Genomic DNA, 24,903 nt, shown 5'->3' with positions numbered 1-24,903 from the left:
TAGGAAGTACTTAATAAATGCTTATTTCCTTCCTTCACTCCACTAAGACCACCAGGTTGTTATTTCTTTTTTTGCTGAGATAACTGGGTTAAATGACTTGCCCAGGGCCACACAGCTAGGAAGTATTTTATGTCTGAGGTCAGATTTGAACTCAGGTTCTCCTGACTTCAGGGCTGGCACTAGCTCAGTTCAGTGGCACTAGCTAGCTGCCCCAAGATTGTTCTTGCAGTCACATGAATTTCACAAGTAAAGAGGGAGAGGTCTAATTATACTTCTCCCTGTTGTACTTGTGAGTTTCATTTTTTGACACTAAATTTAAGATTTTACATTTATTACTATTGAATTTTATCTTAGTAGACACAGTCAGTGCTCTAGTCTGATGTCAAATTAAAATAGAAATGAGCCCACAAAATCAAAATAATGATTCTAATCAGCCATATATTTACTTAGAAACCCACCTATTACCAGTATCTCATTTTTCTAAGCCAATGTGAATATTAAATCTTAATACTTAACATTTTTATTAATGATATTAAACAACAAAATTTTAAACATTTCCCAATTACATTTTAAACTTGTTTTGGCTCTACTAGGGTATGTTGCTGGTAGGCATATAACCACTGGTGACTCTGATCCAGTTTGTCAAGGTTTTTTGGGATCCTGATTCTATTGTTTAGTGTGTCAGTTATTGCTCTTAAAATTCATATTTGTAGCAGGCTGTACATTGCTTTATAGGTTTATCATTAATAAAGAATGTCTTTATTTGTGAATTAACTCAGTGGATCCTTTTTTTCTTTTGTATCTGGAACCCAATACTTTTTTCACTCTGTATGCTTCAATTAGAACATAAGTTGCTAGTGTATAGCTGTGTTTCATAGGAATAACTGTATATCAAGACTATCTTTTAAGGAATTATTGTATTACATAAGAAAGAGTAGGATTCAAGAGATTTGGTTTCCATCCTTGACTTTAAGCTAAACATATTTATCCTTGGTTCTCGAAAAGGACCAATTACATCAAGAGGGTGATGTCTTGACTTGTAAGTGAATTGCATTTAAGGGAGATAGAAGCTGTTCAGAGTCATCAGCCTCACTTACTCCTCCCAAATCAAAATCTCTGAAGCCAGGAAGGTAGGGTTGCATAGCATAGCACAGTGGCTTGGAATCAGTTAACTAGCTCCCAGACTTGCTAGTTCTGTGGCCATGAGCAACATATTCAGTGTCTTTGAGTCTCAGTTTCCCAATCTTTAGAGAAAGATAGTAATATTTATATTACCTCTCTGATTGTTATTTTGGCAAAATGCTCTATAAACTTTATAATGCTAAATAAATGTGAGTTCTTAACTTCTTGTTTCCTTGTCTGTAAGATTAATTAGCTGACTAAAACAATCTCTAAAGCCCAAAATTAAGTCATTCTCTGACTTCTCCTTTGTTTTAGAAATATGAGCTTATGTGGATCATTTGAAATCAATGTGGAGCATACTGTAAGCATAAAATCCAAATCAGGGATGGAGAAAAAAGTACAACATTTTGATTCAGGAGTGGATCTGCTGTTCCTAAAATGTGGTAAGGAAAGCTAAACTAATCTAATCTATAACAGCATTAGAAGTATATATGGGTAAGTAGGAAGAAATATGCATATTTTAATGTATCCCTGCTCAGCAACAGAACAGAACTAAACAAAACCCTGGCCAAGTGAGCTATTCTTAAACTGCATTTTGTGATCAGAATTTGAATAGTAGAGCAGAAGATGCTATCTAAAGTGTTCTTTTCATTCAGGAAACTACATGTAGCCTCTTCATGCTCCAAAATATTTTGAGCAGAACTTTTAATGGTAACAAATATTTGAAAAATTAAGTGGATGTCCACCAATTAAGGAATAGCTAAACAAATTGTGGTTACATGAATGTAATGGAATATTACAGTGTTTCAAGAAACAATGAACATTCTGAATACAGAAGAGTATTAAAAGATTTACATGAACTGATGAAAAGGGAAGTTAAGTAGCTTCATTAAAATAATGTATATATAAAGGTTATGTGATATAAATTGAAAGAATAACACACAACAATTGAAAAGGAATGTTGCAAACATTAAGAACATAAAAGAACTATGAGAAAACATTTCCTCTCACTACTCAGACGTATCTGCAGATGAAAACATTGCAGAGAATGTCAGATTTTTAAAAATGTATTCTTCAGTTTTGCTGTCTTCCTCTCCCTCCTTTTTTTCCATTTTTAAAAATTGTGGTAAGAATTTTAGAGGAGGTATTAGGAAAGATATGGGGGAAATTAAGAAAATGTAACAAGGAAAGATATTGATAAAATATATTTTTAAAAAAAGTTATACATGAAAAGCAATGCAAATGGAAAAATAAAGGTATTCTGACTAAGTTATATCTTTGATTTCTCAACTAAAATAATCAGAAAATAGACACATGTAATCCTTTTTTGTGTGTTGTCCACATATCTACCTGTTGGGCCCTACTCAATTTTATATTATTGAGGTAAAAAGGGAGAAAGGAAGAACATATTCAAAGTTGTTAGGTACATTGACTTATGAATTTGTAGTCAAACTTGCAATGGCAAATGAGTGACTTAATGAAAAGAGGCCATGAATTACCCTAACCAATATAAGAAATGGGAGACACTAATAAGAAAAATGTAGTTAAAACAGTAATTTTTGCCCCAAAGTTGTAGACTACTTGACGAATTAATAAATTTAGAGAAGTAATATTAATGCAATAGGTAAATCAGAGTGTTTTCCTTATGATCACCCTGTAAAGTATTCACCCATTTTGAGGTAAAAAATAATAGGATAAACATCATTATATTTTAAATTTTGACATATATTGCTGCAACAATAGACATTCTTTTCGTGGGACTTTTGGACTTCTAAATTCTGGGACTCAAGGAATGTTTGCCAAATGGGAGATTGGAGTAATGTTTTACAATTCCATAAGACTATGCATATTAGGATTATTAGCTGTGTGACCCTAATATGCATATAGATAAGTATAGTTTCTTCCTGATAAGGTTATTGAGACTGGCTGCAGTTTGCACCTAACACTTAATAAAGAAGGGAATTAATGAACAGCAATAGAGAGACTTTAAAGAGTAGCCAATGCAAATGGAAATGATGAAAAATAACTATGATGGAGCTTGAAGAAAAAAGACTAGTATCAATACATATTTGTTAAGCATTGACAGAATTATGTTTTATAAATAAGGCTTTGGGGGAGAAAAAAAAAAAAACAAGAAAAATTAAGTAAAGCAACTATCTTACCGAACTTCTTCAGGGATTTGAATGGATCTTCTTATGATGGAATATGGATGGTGTTCAGTTGTTGATAAACACTTACATCCGGTATGGTTAGCAACCTTGACTGGCACTAATTCGGGTACTGTTGTTAAAGGCACTGTTATCTCAAAAAGCTATTGGAGAAGAAAGATAATTATAATGCATGATTAATTACATAAATTCTTTTTAATGACTACCACATTCTGTATTTATCCTTGCATTCTTTTATTCTCAATAGTAATTACTATAAGAAAATTGCCAGCTGAATACAAAACTACAGTGGAGGTAATGTTGACATAAAGAATAGATTACTAGTGCATGAAGCATAGGTTTCTTTTCCCAGCGCTGTCATGGTGTGAGCTTTGTGAAGTTGCTTAAATGCTTAATGCCCATTTTCCCTGAATAAACTGGAATAAGGGTACTTGATGTTACTTCAAGAGGACTTATAAAAGATAAAATAAGATACTAGATATGGTGTTTTAAGTCCATCAAGGAAGGAAGTTGAAATATACCTTGTTGTCTTCTTAATTATGGCTAAGAAGAAAAGGCTCAGAATTTTGACAAATGGGTTCATCAAAGAATGGGCAGGACTACTTCTATAATAGGTCTAGAAAATGCACAAAAAAGTTTGAATTTCCATCTTATTTTTTTTTTTTAGTTTCCATTTTATGTTCCTTGTGCTGGAATGTTACTTCTCATATGATTTGTCAGATGGAAGACTATTGCTCTCAGGGTGCCTCAGTTTCCTTTTTTCTATAATGAGGTAAAAATATTTGTACTACATACCTCACAGGGTGGTTGTGGGGAAAGCATACTGATTTACATATTTTATTAATGTTACTTCTCTAATTTATTAATTTATCAAATATTCTACAATTTTGGGGTGAAGTTTTTGTTTTCAATTATGTACACTTGTAAAGCAAGAGTAGGACTTTGTATAATTGTACTCTTTAAAATATTTTGAATATTACTTTATTAATTATCCAGTTATTTACTAAGGAATGGGGCAGCTAGGTGGTTCAGGTGAAAGAAAGTCAAGAAGATTCATATTCCATAAGACTATACATATTTTTCAATCTGGTCTCAGATTATTAGCTGTGTGACCCTAAGCAGATTCATTTATTCTTGTTTGCATCAGTTTTCCTCATCTGCAAAACAAGCTGGAGAAGGAAATGGCAAACCCCTCCAGAATCTTTGCCAATAAAATCCTAAATGGAATCATAACAAGTTGGGTATGTCTGAAAACAATTGAACAACAAAAACATTTACAGAGGCTTGGATATATTTGTAATTGCCCATTAAATAATTTTACTTTTTCCATTCTGTTTTTAACCCTAGTTATCTTGTGCAAATTTTCATGGCTGTTACAAAAATATTTTAAGGCACATAAGTTAATTATTATCATCTTATGCAACTTTGTTTTTAATAGTTGCTGCTTAGACTACAGAGGGCATTTTTCTAACTCTTGAACAGTAGAGGTCAGAATTTTCACAAATATCTCACATCATACTATTTTGAATTGTTCCATTGTCATTTTATTATAGAAATTCCCCTATTTCAACTGAAAAAAAATATGAGTATAATATAATGTCAGTGTTCCACTATTCTATTTTGGTACAAGTGCTCAGATGAACAAATGGATTCATTTTATGTAAAGAAGATAACTTCTTTCACAGAAAAGTTAAGAAAGCATTAAGAAAAAGGATTATGTGAGTATAACAACAAACATGATAATAATATTAAAGACTCTAATTTTATTTTAAATTTTATTATATTATTATTTATATTTAATTTTAATTTTATTTATGCCTTTAAGCATCACATTTTTACATCATTAACATCATTCTCTTATTGGGGCTTTAACAATTGCCTCTCTTTATAGGGACCATGAAAAATTGCATTACTTGTTTTGAAACATAGGATGTGCTCGTGTTTATACAAAGGAGACTCTCTTCATTGCAGCAACCTCCACACCGGAATACATTCACACAGGGGGGCTTAAAGAAAGTGTTTGTGCTTTTCCCCAGCTCTTTGGCCACTTCCACACAGGTCTCTCTTGGAGTACATTGAGTTCTTTGCCATTCTTCATCTATGACTGAAGAAAAAAAAATTAATGAAAACAGCAAATTAAGAAACATTTTTACTGTACTACAATGTGTGAGCAGTAGCCACATTAATGATATAATTTTTATGTTTCCAATGATTATTTCTTTCATTTACTGGTTATTGGGTTCAAATATTATTTTTAAGGGGAAAAAGGGGAGATATTCTTCCCTATTTCCATCCATGGTAAGAGAGTGGGAATTGGTATGGAGACTGATGATTATTTTATTTTCTTTGGTGAAAATCACCCAATCCATTTTATAACTATCCAGTGTCTATCTGGAAAAAAAAAGATTAATGCAAACTAAATAAAAGCACATTGAATTGAATGGCATTTATTAAGAATTTTATAGAAACCCAGCCAGAAACAACTATTTCCATTTGAAGCCAGTCATAGCATGTGTTCACAGACCCATGTAAAATATTTCTAAAGTTAATATTTCACAAGAGTCATATTCTGGACAATGACAAAGAAAATTTATCAAACTAACATCTTCATAAATCTGTGTATAAATTGCCTCATAATGAAATGTCCTTGAATTGTGGTTCTAAATGATGATGAAATTAAGACCTACAAGTAAAAACAATGCTCTAACAATACTAACCAGAATTAAGCAGAATGACAAGGAGAAGGAAAAAAACAACCAATAAAAAAGAATATTACTTTCCTGTAAACAGTAGTCACTTTGCCAGCCTTCATTAGATTTTGATGCTTAGATATTCAAATATTGTATGAATTTTGCTTTTGATCTGTATATCTTCTTGGAAAACATTTATTTTTATGGTTAGTTTAGTTTCAGGTTGTAGTTTTTTTAAGGTTGTAGTTTTTTTAACCTAGTCTATTTTTATTTTTATATCTTTGTCAATTTACATTACTCTATTACTAGAATATTTTGGATAGGATTCTGAACCTTGAGTCAATAAGACTTGAGTTCAAACACAACCCCTGTTACTTACTCACTGTGATTTTTAAGCAAGTCCTTAATTTTGTTTCTTCAACTATAATACAGAGATAATAATAGCATCTATCTTTCACTGTTGTTATAAAGATCAAATGAGGTAGTATCATTATTGTTATTATTTTATATGAAAATATTTCTCATTCAACAAACTTTACCTTGAGAGATAAAAATAATCTCTTCCCTTGGGATTTTTGATCAGAGATTAATTCCCAATAATTCCAAAAAACCTCAGATTTCTGATTAAAATAAGTAGTTTTGGTAGATTTCTCTAAAATAGAACTGACACTAAAATGGCTATTTCTAAACCCTCTTTTTTTCTTTTTCCCTAACCTAATTTCTCCCATTTTGTGCTTTTTCAATCCCCTAAAACTTAAACTACCAAATATTTGGTAAACTGTTAAATATTCAGATATGCAATAGAATATGCTTTAATTTGTTGCATTATATTTTCAGTTATTATGTCAGGGAAATGGCTAAATATTAAAGCATCCTGCTTACTCAGTTCTTTAAAAGTATGTATATTCAATACAAGAAATCATTAATGAGGTAATAATTTGATTGTACTTTATTAATCATAATGTTTTTCAGGTAATGAATACTTAAATTGGGATAGTATTTTTGTGAAAAAATTACTTTTACAATAATTTTCTTCTCTATTCATTGTTCCATTTTCTATTTTTGTAGCTTATTGAGCTATTAGTGTTTATCATTAGATGATAACTATATTATTACCCTTATTTTAAAAATTATTCATGTATATATATGTATATATATATATGTATATATATATATATATATATATACCTGTTTTATCTTAACATAATGAAACAGATGATATAGAAAATTATCAATGCCAAAAATTTGACACAAGAGTTAGGAACACAACTACATGCCTACCTTTAAGTGTTTCAATATCATAAAATGTTGCCGCGAATCTGGTGGAACGATGTGATGCTGAGCGGGAATCCATACTAGCTAAGCTTTTGAGCTTCAGTCGACATTTCCACAACTTCAAGTCTTCAGAATGAGTGATTTTGAGGAGTTCCTCCAAGCTACATGCAGCCCGGATTTGCTGTTCCATCCGTTCTAACATTGCAGCCTGCAAAGTGGAATTTTTAAAAGTGTCACTCAGTTTTCAGTTTTCCTTGATAACTTGATAAATAGTACCTACCTTCTAGTATTAAGGATCAAATAAAATAATATTTTCAAAGTTCTTATCATAGTGCCTGGCACATAATAGGTACTTAATAAATACTTCCTTCCTGTTTGAAATTTATTTTCAGTGTACATGGGGAAATAGATTCATAAAAATTCTTTTTAAGATAGCTTAGAATAGCAAAAGCTACACATTTTAAAAGATGCTTCCTTTGAATCTTACTGGATTCAAAGTCACTATGTGACTATGGAAAGTCATTTGACTATTGCAGCCTCAGGCTCTTAATTTGTACAATGGTAATAAAAATAACTGTACAATATACCTCACAAAATTATTGTAAGGATCAACTGAGAGAGTATAAGTAAAGTGTTTCACAAACTTTACAGGATCCTAAAAATGTTAGTTATTATTAATGTAAAGGTGAAAATCCAGAGCAGGTATCATGTCATTTTTTTCTTTTTATTAATATTTTCTTTTTTCTAATGACATATAAAAATTTAACAGTTTGTTGCCATTTTTTATTTTGACTTCCAAATTCTCTCCCTTCTCCACTTCCCCTCCTCATTGGAAAGGAAAGCAATTATCACATAATTGTTATACAATACAAATTCATAAGTTCATCAGAATCTTCCCACACAAATGCATAGTTGCATTTGTATCCTATAAATAAGTTTGTTCATTTAAATTTAATGGTTTTCCCCACACATACACACTCTGGGAGGAAAAAACTGAATTAGAAGTTTTAAACTGTCTAAGCACCTGCTCTGTGGAAGTCACTAAAAATGCAAAGATGAAACCCAATCTATTCCCTGCTATTAACTTTCAGGATAATATAAGGATGTGAGAAAGGCATAAATAATTATAATACAAGTTCCAATGAAGTAAGTGTATGGAATGGAGATGAATGAGGGGTTAGAATGGGAAAGGAAGGACAACAATGTCAAAGCACCTATGTGCAAAGCTCCCTTTCTGAAACCCAGAAAAAGCTCATGGAAAGAGCTCACAAAGGAGCTTTAAAAATCATGTAAGGGAGGTGGAAGAAAATTAGGGAAAAAATGAAAGTAATGCAAGCTTGGAAAAAAGAAAACAATTGCTCAAAAAGTACAATTAACTAAATGGAAAAGGAAATTCAGAAGCTAACTGAGGAAAACAAACTCTAATTTTAAAGTTAGAACAGGACAAATGAAAGCTAATGGCTCCACGAGATATCAAGAATCAATCAAGAAATTCAAAAGAATGAAAAAAATAAGAAAATGTAAAACAACTCATTGGGAAAAATAGATCCAGAGAGACAATGTCAGAGTCATTGGATTACCTAAAAGCCATAATCAAAAGGAGGACTTGGACAGCATCTTTCAAGAAATTATCTTGAAGGGAAAACTGCCATATCCTGGAACCACAAAGCAAAACAGACATTGAAAGAATACACCAATTACCTCAGGAAAGAGATTCCCAAAGTAAAAACTTCAAGGAATATTACAGCCAAATTCCAGAATTATCAGGTCAAAGAAAAAATACTTTAAATAGCTAGGAAGAGAGGGAAGACCAGGGGAGACAGTAGACAGAAACAAACAGGAGATAAAGGGGAAAACGAAAGAGAAAAAAAGGATAGAAAGGGATAAAGAGGAAGGAGAATAGTGGGGGAAGAGGATAACAGAGGGATCCTTAGAGTAGTCATAAGTTAAGTAATAGTAAGGCAGGGAAAGAGGTAATAAAGTAGAGTAGTCAGCAGTGAATATAATAATATTCATCAGGAGTAGACTTTATCAGAAAGAATAATAGGGGTAGTAATCACTGATCTCAGACAAAGTTAAAGCTAAAGTAGATTTAATTAAAAGAAAAAATTTAAAATATTAAAATTAATAAATAATATTTACATATAAACATGACAAGTATTTGATTTAGTTTAATAAAATAATAATAAAATTAAAAATAATAAAAAATTGAAAGAGAAAAATGTCAATCATAAACTATTTAGAAAAATAGGTGAAGGAGTCCTACCAAACTCCTTTCATGACACAAATAAATTACTGACATCTAAACTAAAAAGAGCTAAAACAAGCAAAGAACACTATATACCAATTCCCTAATAAATATTGATTTTAAAATTTTGAACAAAATACTATCAAAGCAATTATAGTAATATATTATAAGGATATACTATGACCAGGTGGGATCTATACCAGGAATGCAGGATTGGTTTAATATTAGGGAAACTATCAGCATAATTAACACATCAATAACAAAACCAATGGAAATCATATTGGAAGATGCAGAAAAAGCCTTTGACAAAATGTAGCATCCATTCCAATTAAAAACACTAGAGAGCAAAGGAATAAAAGGAGTATTCCTTTTATTAAATAAAACAATACACAATATTTGTCTAAAACCATCAATAAGCATTCTCTATAATGGGAATATGATAGAAGCCTTCACAATAAGCTCAAGTGTTAAGAACCATGCCTAAGTGTGAAACCCAGAAAAACCTGTAAAGCATTAAAGGGACTGTATGAGTAACAGATGGGTCAGTTTTCTTGAAAGCTTCCACAGCTGTGAATCTTAATACTTGAAGGAATTTCAAATCAGCCTTTACTGATACAGATGTTGCTTGTGAATTTGGGAATGAAATAAATCAGAGGCAAGAGGGAAGAGGAGAGAGGTCAGAGAATGCAACTACCTCTCCGTCTCCTTGTATCATCATCATCTCTCACATGAAGGGATCTATTCTGTCAGTCAGAATTAGATCCCTAGCAGCCACTAGCAGGTTCTTAACTGTCAGGGGTGAAGCAAGGATTCCCATTATCACCACTATTTTTTTTTCCCCCTGAGGTTGGGGTTAAGTGACTTGCCCAGGGTCACACAGTTAGGAAGTGTTAAGTGTCTGAGGCCAGATTTGAACTCTGGTCCTCCTGAATTCAAGGCTGGTGCTCTATCCACTGCACCACCTAGCTGCCCCTTCAAAATAATACTAGAAATATTAGCTACAGCCATAAGAAAAAGAAATTTAAGGAATTAGGAGAGGCAAAGAGTAAATAAAACTCACTTATTGCAGATTTGATTTGAGAGCACCCTAAAGAATCAATTAGAAAACTCTTGAAATAATTTAACAACTTTATTTTTTTTTTAATTTTTTTTTTTAATTTTTATTTTATTTTATAATTATAACATTTTTTTGACAGTACATATGCATGGGTAATTTTTTACAACATTATCCCTTGCACTTACTTCTATTCAGATTTCTTCCCTTCCTCCCCCAACCCCCTCCCCCAGATGGCAAGCAGTCTTATATATGTTAAATATATTACAGTATATTCTAGATACAATATATGTGTGTAGAACCGAATTTTTTGTTGCACAGGAAGAATTGGATTCAGAAGGTAAAAATAACAGTTTACATTCATTTCCCAGTGTTCCTTTTCTGGATGTAGCTGGTTCTGTCCATCATTAATCAATTGGAATTGGATTAGCTCTTCTCTATGTTGAAGATATCCACTTCCATCAGAATATATCTTCATACAGTATCATTGTTGAAGTGTATAATGATCTCCTGGTTCTGCTCGTTTCACTCAGCATCAGTTGATGTAATTCTCTCCAAGCCTCTCTGTATTTCTCCTGTTGGTCATTTCTTATAGAACAATAATATTCCATAACATTCATATACCATAGTTTACCCAACCATTCTCCAATTGATGGACATCCATTCATCTTCCAGCTTCTAGCCACTATAAAAAGGGCTGCCACAAACATTTTGGCACATACAGGACCCTTTCCCTTCTTTAGTAGTTCCTTGGGGTATAAGCCCAGTAGTAGTATGGCTGGGTCAAAGGGTATGCACATTTTGATAACTTTTTGGGCATAATTCCAGATTGCTCTCCAGAATGGTTGGATTCTTTCACAACTCCACCAACAATGCATCAGTGTCTCAGTTTTCCCACAGCCCCTCCAACATTCATCGTTATTTGTTCCTGTCATCTTAGCCAATCTGACAGGTGTGTAATGATACCTCAGAGTTGTCTTAATTTGCATTTCTCTGATCAATAGTGATTTGGAACACTCTTTCATATGAGTGGAAATAGTTTTAATTTCATCATCTGAAAATTATCTGTTCATATCCTTTGACCATTTATCAATTGGAGAATGGCTTGATTTCTTATAAATTAAAGTCAATTCTCTGTATATTTTGGAGATAAGGCCTTTATCAGAACCTTTAACTGTAAAAAATTTTTCCCAATTTGTTACTTCCCTTCTAATCTTGTTTGCATTAGTTTTGTTTGTGCAGAAACTTTTTAATGTGGTGTAATCAAAATGTTCTATTTTGTGATCTATAATGGTCTCTAGTTCTCCCTTGGACACAAACTCCTTCCTCCTCCACAAGTCTGAGAGGTAAACCATCCCATGTTCCTCCAATTTATTTATGATTTCGTTCTTTATGCCTAAATCTTGGACCCATTTTGATCTAATCTTAGTATGTGGTGTTAAATGTGGGTCTATGCCTAGTTTCTGCCATACTAATTTCCAGTTTTCCCAGCAGTTTTTGTCAAATAATGAATTCTTATCCCAAAATTTGGGATCTTTGGGTTTGTCAAAGATTAGATTGCTATTTTTATTCACTATCTTGCCCCGTGAACCTAACCTACTCCACTGATCAACTAGTCTATTTCTTAGCCAATACCAAATGGTTTTGGTGACTGTTGCTTTATAATATAGCTTTAGATCAGGTACACTTAGAACACCTTCCTCTGACTTTTTTTTCATTAGTTCCCTTGCAATTCTCGACCTTTTATTCTTCCATATGAATTTTGTTGTTATTTTTTCTAGGTCATTAAAATAGTTTCTTGGGAGTCTGATTGGTATAGCACTAAATAAATAGATTAGTTTGGGGAGTATTGTCATCTTTATTCTATTCGCTCAGCCTATCCAAGAACACTGAATGTCTTTCCAATTATTTAAATCTGACTTTATTTTTGTGGCAAGTGTTTTGTAATTTTGCTCATATAATTCCTGACTCTCCTTTGGTAGATATATTCCCAAATATTTTATACTATCAACTGTTATTTTGAATGGAATTTCTCTTTGTATCTCTTGCTGTTGGATTGTGTTGGTAATGTATAAAAATCCTGAGGATTTATGTGGATTTATTTTGTATCCTGCGACTTTGCTAAAATTCTGAATTATTTCTAATAGCTTTTTAGCAGAGTCTTTGGGGTTCTCTAAGTATATCATCATGTCATCAATTTAACAACTTTATTAAAGTTGCAGGATATAAATCATCAACATCTCTTTATATGATTAACAAAGCCCAGTAATGAGATAGGAAGAGAAATTCCATTTAAAATAACTGTAAAAAAATATAAAATATTTGAAGAGTCTACCTGCCAAGATCTAAACATAATTGGAAAAATTAATGAAAAAATACAAAGGAAGGTGGCCTAGCAATACCAGATCTCAAATTATATTATAAAGCAATGATCATCAAAGCTATCTGGTACTGGCTAAGAAATAGAATTGTAGATCAGTTGAATAGATTAGACACATAACACATAAAATACAGTATTCAATAACCATAGTGACCTAGTTTTTTATAAATCTTTGGGATAAGAACACAATACTTGATAAAAACTGCTGGAAAAACTGGAAAAATAATATATAAACTAAGCATAGAACAATATCTCACAGTGTATACAAAATTAAGGTCAAAATGGGTACATGATTTAGACATAAAAAGTGACACCATAAACAAAAGAGCAAGGAATAGTTTACCTACCAGATCTATGGAGAAGAGAAGATTTCATGGCCAAACAAGAGATAGAGAACATTATGAAATGTAAAACAGATAATTTTAATTATATTAAATTAAAAAGACTTTTGCCCAAACAAAACCCATGCAATCAAGGTCGTAAAGAAAGCAGAGAGTTGGGATATAATCTTTACAGCAAGTGTCTCTGATAAAAGCCTTATTTTTCAAATTTACAGAGAACTGAGCTAAATTTATAGGAATACAAGCCATCTTCCAGTGAACAGAAAGTTTTCAGATGAAGAAATCCTAGCTATTTATAAGCATATGAAGAAGTGTTCTAAATCTCTAAAATGAAAAAGAGATTTAGAACACTTCTTAAATTAAAGCAAATCTGAGGTATGATCTCACACCTATCACACTGCTTAATATGATCACAAAGAAAAAAATGATAAATATTGGAGAGCATGTGGTAAAAAAAAATTATCATTCTAAGGCATTTTTGGTGAAGTTGTGAACTAATCCAACCATTTTGAGAGCCATTTGGAACTATGGGCATATATATATATATATATATATATATATATATATATATATATATATATATATATATATATATATATATATATATATATATATATATATACATAAAATATATCAAACTGTGCATGCCTTTTGATCCAGAAATATCACTATTAGTATCAAAAGATAGGAAAAGCTGTCTATGAGGCTGCTTAACATACAGTTTCTTTTACCTTCTGGTAACCATGGTGGGAACAAATGCTAATCTTTGAGGTGATGTTCATTACAGGATTTACTTTTAGCTTTTCCAAAGAGGTTTCCAAAAGACTTTAAAAATAGGATTACAGGGGGAAAAATAGTTCTGTCTCCTTAAAAAATCTGCAATAAGCAGCAACTATGAAAAACAACAATATTTCTTATGTCGGTAATTCTTCAAATGTTTTTCCTGAGTAAATGAAACCTCATTAGAATGTCATAGCACTCTAAAATAACTGATTTAAGCTATATTTTTCCTCCATTTGAGAGCACTAAAAATCCTTACCCTACTCTTTTTAATCTATGAGTTTAAAGCTGAGGAGCTCATATAGTATTTTAGGGAAACACACTTCTTTTAGTGACACCTTTTGTTATTTCTTTCATGTAAATATAGTTTAAAAGCACCACATAATATTTTATTACTCATTCACTTAAATTGTTTTCTTAGTGATTTGCCAACATTTGGGGAGAGAGCCAACTTCCTAGTCCTCTTAATTGATCTGACCTCCCTACTGTTTGTTTTCTTTGTACCATTTTCTTCTGATATCTATGGGTTATGCTTATAGATTCAGAAATTAATGCACAGTAAGCAGCTATTTCTTCTCAAGGCAAAAGAGAATGAGCCACAGGAAGCTTTTGGTTAAACATTAAAAGATACTTTCCTTTTCCTAGAGAGAAACACAAAGATATCTCATAAAGGAGGAGTTGTGGAGTCATCTTCTCTAATTCCTAAGATAATTAGGTTACTATTTACTAGATTACCGGTATCCTAAAAGAGCTTGTGCAAAAACTGCAAAGAAAAGAAATTCAAATAAACATCCACAAGGAGTGTATCTACACATTATTAAGACCAGTTCTTAGTTCTTTTTGAAGGAAAAAGGTCAGGCTTTGATTTAATAAGTGCTGAAAAATCTCTCATTCAAAAAACTATACCAATGAATTATGTTGTGATTTATAAAATTCCTATAGTCATTCTTTTGGATGAAAGCATTGAAAGCAACTTTCTGTGAGAGGTGTAGTCTATTACCAGTGGTAAACAATTTAGATCAAACTTACTTAAATGGATTTGTCTAATAAGAATAGAGACCCCAAACAAATTAAAGATAAGTTGGCTTTGTATGTTTTTTTTTTAACAAAGTGAGACTTTACAAAGTCCTTTTCATACAACTCTAAGTGATAATTAATGAAGAACAAAAAATCAAGAATATCAAAAGAACTAATGAAAAAAAGAGGTAGCAATACCAGATCTTAAATTATATTATAATAATTATTTAAAAAAAATCTGATGCTGGCCAAGAAATAGAAAAATAATTCAATGGAACAGAATAGACATATAATTTTACAGCATAAATAAACATAGTAACCTTTATTTGGCAAATGTATAGACGAGATTTGGGGATGAGAATTCATTGTTTGGTAAAAAAAATTTGTTGAGAAAATTGGAAAACAGTAGGGCAGAAATTGGGCATAGACTAATATCCTGCACCATTTATCAAGATAAAGTCAAAGTGAAAGTATTAGCCATCCATTTTACTGAAGAGGAATCAGGAACTCATTGGGTAAAGTGGATTGTTTGCAGTCACAAAGTAAATGGTAGAACTGAGCCTTCAATCCAAAATTTTCAGGCTTTTAAAAGTTTTTTGCTTTTTTCACTATGCCACGTTGTTTAGGATAGAACTCTGAACCTTTAGGAAATTATCATTTAGATTAAGTATAAGGAATCATCTCTTTCATATTCCAGAAAGAATCACTATCAGTCTACTCATCTCATCTTTTCTCTGTTCTAGTCAGAACTGGCCAGTATCTTGGTGTAAAAAATGCTGCTTATCTTTTTCAATGAAGACATTCCTCACACAGGACATGAATATAATGAAACTTTTAAATGATTTCAGGTACACTGAAAACTGATGGAAGATCCTTTACCTCATTCCAAAAGAAAAATTCTAAAGTTAAGACAAATGTTCCGATCCCTTTCCCTAACAGTGTGATATGGTTTATCTGTACTTTATAGACTATATAATTTGGTAATTAGAGAAGAGTTAAGACCTTTCTTATTTCTAATCTGAATTATTATAAAAATTTCCAAGTCTGATTCCTCTTCCATTTGTTTGTCTGACCTGCAGAAGACAAAATCAAGTAATAATATATTTGAGGAGAGAAAGATTTCTGAAGATCACTTAATCTAATCTATTCCTTTTGCAAATGAGGAAAGTAAAGCCTGGGAACATAAAGACAGAGAATTTGACAGAATTGCCTGAGAAATTGTGAAAATTTTATTATTATGTGACTTCTTAAATCCATCACTTTCATATAACTAATATATATTAGTCCAAGAGGGGATCTAAGTAGTGTAGTGGATAGAGTGCCAGACCTGGAATTAGGAAAATCTGAGTCCAAATTAAGCCTGAGACACTTACTAGCTAGGTCATTCTGGACAAATCATTTAATCCTCTTTGTCTCAGTTTCTTCATCTGTAAAATGAGTTGAAGAAGGAAATGGCTCTTCAGAATCTTTGCCAAAGTAATGCAGTCAAAGAAAACTGAACAACAACATTAGTCACAGGAAGAACTTGAACGTGGGTCATTCTGACAACTTTTACTTATCTGTTTCCCTGTATTACAGGTGCTTAATACATTTTTGTTGAATAAAGGACATTTTAAAAACATTGGATCATGGATTCTCATTGCAAATATTGAATGATATCCTCATCATTTTCATCTTCCAATGTTTCCTAAGTACCTGTAAAATGCATGGCATCTAACTGACCACTAAAAGTGACCAAGAGGGCAGAGAAACTATGTGAGGAAATTAGAAATGCAATCTTTATAGACAGGAAAAAGTATGTGAATATGAAAAGTCTCACGAAACCAAGAATTCACCAAGATCACTATATTGAGACAGAAACAACAGGCTAGAATTCAAAAAAAGATAAATAGAAAGAAATTTTCATGTAACCTTGTACAATGCAGCAGTTTAGACGACCTAAGAAGTTGGGCAAGATTTCTCAAAGAGATACTACAAGCTATTGTTAATGAAAACCAAAAGAACTGATACGTTTAATTTTGAAAACTTTCTTCCTCAAATACCTTCACTATCCTGTGCTTTCTAAACATGCTTTAATAGAAAATAAATTTCCCAGACTTTCCAGAGTCCCAAACAGTGTTTTCATTTTTGTTGTGACTGTTCATTCTTTGAGAGCCTATAAAAACAGAGAAAGCTTTTAAGATGGAAAGGTTGTAAAATTAAAAGTAAATCCAACAATGAAATTCGCAGCTTATACCAAAATCTCCCCATCCATCTATGTCTAGGTCTCTGTCTCAATTTACACTGAGTAATTTGGTTTCCACAATACATTTTCTTTGAAAACATGATCAAAAGAAGAAATTCTAATTTTTTAGATAGAAGACTACTGTTAAGATGCACATGTTATGAGTGGTAAAGGAAGTCCTTCTGACACCCATTAACCCATTTTATCAGGGTGAGTAGAGGGGGAATCTTTTTTCTGTAGGCATCCATTTGGACATTTATTTACAGCATCATTCATGGGCCATACAAAATTATCAGCTTATAGAACTCAAACAATGGGAGATTGGTGTACCTGGTTTTCAGCTTGGCAAATGATTTCATGGGTTTTATATGGCCTGTGGGCTAGATGTTCCCCATCTCTTCATTACATCATTAACATTCATGCAGCTTTGTCAGGCTTTTTAGAGAACATCTTAAAAAGCAGAGAGAAGGTAAGGCATGAAAAAGTTCATTGTCTGGAAGGTAGGGAGAAAAATATTCAGAGGATAGGTTACTATCCAGACAGATCAGGTATATTAATACAGAGTTGTGGAGGGTGAGATAGTCAATACTCAATCAGTCAACAAACATTTATTAAACACTTACTATATGCCAGGAGCTGTGTTAAGCACTGGAGATATGAAGGAAGGCAGAAGTCAGGTCTGCCTTTCAGGAGTTCACAATAGAATGAGGGATATAACATACAAACAACTATATACAAACAAACTATATAGAGAATAGATGGGACAGTTAGTTGATACAGTGAATAGAATTCTCAGTCCTGGAGTTCCATGATTTATAGTCAATTGGCATCAGCAATAGAATATTATTGTGAATAACACGGAATTGTGTGCCAGGGAGCAGAACCTTATGGTCACTAAACCACGATCCAATTTCCCATATGTTATCTAAAGTCCTCTCCTCTCCTCCTCCTATTTAATTTTTGATCCATTTTTCAAAGCTTGTTCGAGATATTCACACTGTGGATTTATTCTCAAGTTCTTCATTCTTTCACTTTTAAACTCCTTGGGCCAAGTTTTGAGCCAGAACTCTGAATTTGAAACAAAGAATCCTTACAAGGTACTAAGTGGAATTGATAGAGACAATGGTTGTTTAGCATGGTGCTTAACAGTTCTATAGTTCAGTACATGTACTTAGTACTTACTATAGTTCTACAAGATTCACACCTTGGATAAGAGACCATATAAGCTCGGACAAGCTCAGCCAGAATCAGAACTAGGGAAGACAGAGAAGTGGTGACAGGCTGTCCTCCTCCGCTTCTCCACTGAAACCAAGATCCAGAAGGTCTCCAGAAAACTTAGCGGAGCCCCAAGTGAAGGAGATAGGACTTTGAAAGAGACACTAAAGGATTTGGACTTTACCCCCTGGCTGTACTTGTGGTGATTACTGAACTGAAACGAAGGCTGCTCCCAGAGACCCCAAGAAAACCCCAACAGAGAACATTGCATTTTAGAGAGAATATTACAACCCCATCCCACTCCACCCCCATAAAACTAGAAATAGTTAGAGTCATTTTTTTGAATATCCATGAAACTTATTAAGAAAAATCCTGTTCTGTTCCAAGATTCATTTTCAATGGTATGCCATCCACAAAGAAGAGTACTAAGAAACGCTGACATTTCTCTATCCTATTTCCATTTGGACAGCTAGGTGGCACAATGTATCAAGCGTGGAGTCAGGAAGACTCATCTTCATGAGTTGACATCCAATCTTAGATACTTAGTAGCTGTGTGACTCTGGGCAAGTCACTTAATCCTGTTTGCCTCAGTTTCCTGATTTGTAAAATGAACTGGAGAAGGAAATGGCAAACCACTCCAGTAAGAGTCTGAAACAAATGAACAACAATGCAATTTACATTTGAACTTTAGCTTATCTTCCCCTGTTTTGCTCCCATCTTGATACGGATAATAGTTATCTCTTTCATGTCACAGCTTTCTATATCACAGTTTTAATATTTTGAAGCTCAGAATAAGAAATTAAATGGAAATTTGGAGGGGGGAGCTTTTGGTAAGCCACAGACAACATCAGAAGGCCAGCCATGACACAGAAAAAGTTTAGAACTCCAGAAATGCATAAAATATATGCATAGCGTATTTTATCTTTCAGTATTATAATAATTCAAACTTCTTCTGTGGAGTGAAGAGAAGGCCAAAAAATTTTTATTGTACCCTTACAATAAATCAGTATTGTACCCTTAATCCTTGCAGTGTGGGAAGAGATAACTGTAAAAGAGTCATTAAACAAAATTATATTGATACATCTATCAAGTTCTAAATTCCTCTTATTCAATAAGGGAAACTGAGAAAAGAGAAAAGAACATAATCAAATTTCTTTGTTTCATTTGGAATGGTTAGAATGGGAAGAGGTACCCTCACAGTGAAAATGGCACTATGCAGAGGGAAAGAAATCTGGGCATTTACTCTATTTCTGTCACTAACTAATAATATTACTTCAATACCCTAGGCATCAGTCATCTCATTTATAAAAATAAGAGGCAGTAAAATGGAGAGGAATGTGTTGGACCTGCATCTGATAGACAGCTGGCCACATCCTACTTCAGTCACTTAACTAGCTAGGAGACTTCATGGGGGAAATTATTTAATCTCTCATTTTCTGTTTCTTCATCTGTAAAATGAAGTACTGAGAGAGATGATTTCTAAGACTCCTTCCAACTTTAAATCTGTGATTTAATGAGCCTTATATCTGATTTTGGCCTTTATCTGTGATTTTGTTGGTATACAAGATTCTTACTGAGAACATCTCTTACATCTCAGATCGGCAACTACTTTTCAACTTATGATTTTAAGAGGACAGCTGAAGGTACTGGAAGTGTTCAGTGACTTTGTTGACAGAGCCAGGATGTGTCAGAGGCAAGGTCTTTCTTTCTTTATTAATTTTATAATTATAACATTTTTTGACAGTACATATGCATAGGTAACTTTTTACAACATTATCCCTTGAACTCACTTCTGTTCCGAATTTTCCCCTCCTTACCTCCACCCCCTCCCCTTCGATGGCAGGCATTCCTATACATGTTAAATATGTTATAGTATATCCTAGATACAATATATGTGTGCAGAACCAAATTTTTTTGTTGTATAGGAAGAATTGAAGGTAAAAATAACCGGAAGAAAAACAAAAATGCATACAGTTTATACTCATTTGCTAGTGTTTCTTCTCTGGGTGTAGCTGATTCTGTCCATCATTGATCAATTGGATATGATTTAGATCTTCTCTATGTTGAAGATATCCACTTCCATCAGAATACATCCTCATACAGTATCATTGTTGAAGTGTATAATGATCCCCTAGTTCTGCTCATTTCACTCAGCATCAGTTCATGTAAGTCGCTCCAAGCCTCTCTGTATTCATCCTGCTGGTCATTTCTTACAGAACAATAATATTCTATAACATTCATATACCATAATTTACCCAACCATTCTCCAATTGATGGGCATCCATTAATTTTCCAGTTTCTAGCCACTACAAAAAGGGCTGCCACAAACATTTTGGCACATACAGGTCCCTTTCCCTTCTTTAGTATTTTTTTGGGATATAAGCCCAGTAATAGCACTGCTGGATCAAAGGATATGCACAGTTTGATAACTTTTTGGGCATAGTTCCAGATTGCTCTCCAGAATGGTTGGATTCTTTCACAACTCCACTATCAGTGTCCCAGTTTTCCCATATCCCCTCCAACATTCATCATTATTTTTTCCTGTCATCTTAGCCAATCTGACAGGTGTGTAGTGGTATCTCAGAGTTGTCTTAATTTGCATTTCTCTGATCAATAGTGATTTGGAACACTTTCAGGTGAGAGGAAATAGTTTCAATTTCATCATCTGAAAATTGTTCATATCCTTTGGCCATTTATCAATTGGAGAATGGCTTGATTTCTTAAAAACTAGAGTCGGTTCTCTATATATTTTGGAAATGAGACCTTTATCAGAACCTTTAACTGTAAAAATGTTTTCCCAGTTTGTTAATTTCCCTTCTAATCTTATCTGCATTAGTTTTGTTTATACAAAAACTTTTCAATTTTATATAATCAAAAATTTCTATTTTGTGATCAATAATTATCTCTAGTTCTTCTTTGGACATAAATTCCTTCCTCTTTCACAGGTCTGAGTAGTAAACTATCATATGTTCCTCTAATTTATTTATAATCTCATTCTTTATGCCCAACTCATGTACCCATTTTGACCTTATCTTGATGTAAGGTATTAAGTGTGGGTCAATGCCTATTTTCTATCATACTAATTTCCAATTTTTCCAGCAATTTTTGTCAAACATTGAGTTCTTATCCCAAAAGCTGGGGTCTTTGGGTTTGTCAAACACTAGATTATTAAAGTTATTTATTATTTTGTCCTTTGAACCTAACCTATTCCACTGATCAACTAGACTATTTCTTAGCCACTAGCAAATGGTTTTGGTAACCACTGCTTTATAATATAATTTTAGATCTGGTACACCTAGGCCAACTTCATTTGATTTTTTTTTTCATTAATTCCCTTGAAATTCTTGACCTTTTGTTTTTCTATATGAACTTTGTTGTTATTTTTTCCTAGGTCATTAAAATAATTTTGTGGGAGTCTGATTAGTATAGCACTAAATAAATAGATTAGTTTAGGGAGTATTGTCATCTTTATTATATTTGCTAGCCCTATCCAAGAGCATTTAATATTTTTCCAATTGGTTAGATAAGACTTAATTTGTGTGGAAAGTGTTTTGTAGTTTTGCTCATATAGTTCCTGATTTTCCCTTGGCAGATAGATTACTAAATATTTTATACTATCAGTAGTAACTTTAAATGGAATTTCTCTTTGTAACTCTGTTGGATTTTGTTAGTGTTATATAAGAATGCTGATGATTTATGTGGGTTTATTTTGTATCCTGCAACTTTGCTAAAGATGTGGATTATTTCTAATAGCTTTTTAGTAAAATCTCTGCCTCCCTCCCTTTTGATGTGGTTTGAGTGGTCTAGATTCGTGATGGTCTAGAGGTTAGTGTCTATAAGAGAGTTGTTAGGAATCCCCTTTAAATTAGCCACATGTTTTAGGAATGAAAGAATTCACTCATTCCCAAATTATTAGTTGCAAAAAGAAAGTTTATTGTTGGATAGAAATCAGTTTACCAAGAGACTGACTTCTATAATGGCTGATCTATTGGAAAATGGAATTTTGCACTGAGAATGCTTTCTCAGTGGACAGAAGTATCCTGACAGCTGAGTGAACTATCTAGGTCCATCTGCAAAAGATCTTACTGGAGGAAAGCGTGTCTTGGTGAGGGCTGGGACAGCTCCAGCAGGTCAGAGCTGGTGAGGGGCTGGGAAAGCCCAGGTTCCTGGACTTAGATTCGTATCAGCCCAGATCTCCTATTGGAATTAACAACACTTCAAAAGAGTGCTTTTTGACTAGGATTTCTAATTGAATCAAAGGCCCTGACATTCTGGAAAGATAACTTATCTTCCGGGATATGCTCCCCAAGAGGGGCTGAGAATCTGAAGGCGATCACAGATCAAAAGGAAATATAGTTTCTTAAAGGGAGCACAATCTGCTTCACCTTCTTTCTTCCTCCTTCCCTTCCTCTTTCCATTTCCTCTTTCTTTCTTCCTTCCCTCCCTTTTTTCTTCCTTTTTCCCTCATTCAGTTCTTTCATCCTTCATTTTTCCTTCCTTCCTTTTCTCCTACCTTTTTTCTTTATTTCTTCATTCTCTCCTTTCTCTCTTCTTTCCTTCTTTCTTCCCTCTCTTCTTACTTCCTTTTTTCATTCATTTCTTTCTTTTCTCCTTCATTCTTGCTTCTCTCCCTCCTCCTTTCCTTCCTTTCTTCTTTTCTTCCTTCCTTTCTCCCTCTCCTTTTTCCCTTTCTCCTTTTTCTCCTTCCTTCTCTCTATACTTTTTTTCTTTCTTCCTTCTCTTTTTATTCCCCCCTCCCTTCTTCCTTCTTTTTTCTTTCTTTTTAATTAGGGAAGTATTTTCAAAACTCTTTTTTTCTTTCTTTTTAATTAGGAAAGTATTTTCAAAACTCTATATTGAAATAAATCCTGATTAATGACAATCCATTATAGTATGTTTTTTTAAATTGCTGTAGAAACTAAAATAATTATGAAGCGATTTAAAATCCTACTTTATAACTTATAACTTGGAAACTGACTTTCAATACTTTAGACATCACAAAGATTTATTATTTATGAATAGATGTGCTTAAAATTCTGAGTTTTAATGAAGCCTGGGCATAGCATCACCTTCAACTCCCTCAAGGTTCTTCCTATGTCTGGGGAAGGGCTAATTTATTCAGCTCACGTGAATCCACTCTTTTTTTAATTTTCATTTTATTTTTTAATACTCATTGCTTTATGAATCATGTTGGTAGAGAAAAACCAGGACAAAAAGGAAAACCACAGGAGAGGGAAAAAAACACAGGAAAAAAAGAAGTGAACATAGCATGTGTTGATTCACATTTATTTAATCTCCATAGTTCTTTTTCTAAATGCCTATGGTGTTTTCTATCTAAAGTTTATTGGGAATGCCTTAGAATTAATTCACTCTTTAAAGTTGGAATTGTTCCCTAGAGGAGACTATGTGACTTCAACTTGCTGTTATGGCCCTATAATTTTAAGTCACATTCTTCTACCAATAAACAAATTGTATATTATGTGTTTGTGATATTCTCAAAAAAATGAGGATTTTGAACATGGGGGAGAGTCAGCATGTACAAAATACTAGTAGTGAGGCACACAAGTAGAAAAACCCATGATTCTGGATTGTAGATTAAGATATCAATAATGATAGCCATAGGGAATGATTCTTACTATAAGTGATGGGGAAGTATGTGGCACAGTGGTTCCAGATACCTACTGTGATCTTGGGCAAATCACTTAACCTTGTTTATCTCAGTTCTTCGTCTATAAAATGAGCTAGAGAAGGAAATGGCAAACCATTTCAGTGTTTTTTCCAAGAAAACTCCAAATTAGAGGTAGACGTGCTTGAAAAAAGACTGAACAAAAACAAAAACTATTTTTCCTTTTTTTGAGCTTTTGTATTCTCCTTATTTATCCAAAGCTGCTTCTCTGCTATGCATAGGCTGCTAAAGCAATATTAAGCTCTATTCATAAAGCAGAAGCATTATCCCCTTTCAAGAAAATTGTAGCTTTACACTTGGGGTCTGTGGCTTTCCTGCTCTGCTCCAATGGCAAGATATAGAAGCAACATGATTTTTCAGTGACAAGCATTTCTCTTCAAATCTGCTACTGGAAGCTGAGTTTTTCCCTCTTCTCCCAGAGTGTGGTAGAAGGCAACAGTCAAAAACTCTGAGGGGTTTCCCTTCTCTTTGACTGTAGAAGTTGATAAAGGATAATTAGCCAAATCAACTCAACTCAGTAGGAAGGTTCAGTTTCCTTCAGTAGTTTCTCAGCAGCCATAGAGCCTGATGGGCTCCATACAATTCTCTCAGTGATTTAATCCTAAAAGTAGCTGTTCTATTAAATTTTTCTTTCAAGCAACAAAGGACTATTTTCATTGTCAGCCTTTCTATCCAAATGACTGCTAGGTCCTTGATCTTTAGT

At 33.1% G+C, this 24,903-nt stretch overlaps 1 protein-coding gene across 1 annotated transcript in view; it reads right to left on the bottom strand.

Moving 5' to 3' along the window:
• Positions 1 to 24,903, bottom strand: part of VEGFD (vascular endothelial growth factor D) — a 52,272-nt gene that overhangs the window by 11,551 nt on the left and 15,818 nt on the right. The window contains exons 2-4 of the mRNA XM_074299939.1: positions 7,262 to 7,463; positions 5,204 to 5,394; positions 3,285 to 3,433 (exon numbers count right to left, since the gene is read on the bottom strand). Of these exons, the coding sequence (XP_074156040.1) occupies positions 3,285 to 3,433; positions 5,204 to 5,394; positions 7,262 to 7,463 (542 nt within the window). The remainder of the gene's footprint in view (positions 1 to 3,284; positions 3,434 to 5,203; positions 5,395 to 7,261; positions 7,464 to 24,903) is intronic.

The sequence above is a fragment of the Sminthopsis crassicaudata genome, chromosome 3 (genome assembly GCF_048593235.1).
Source record: "Sminthopsis crassicaudata isolate SCR6 chromosome 3, ASM4859323v1, whole genome shotgun sequence".
NCBI classification, from domain to species: domain Eukaryota; kingdom Metazoa; phylum Chordata; class Mammalia; order Dasyuromorphia; family Dasyuridae; genus Sminthopsis; species Sminthopsis crassicaudata.
Note: the sequence above shows the minus strand (reverse complement) of the source record. Positions and strands in the feature narration are given on the sequence as shown.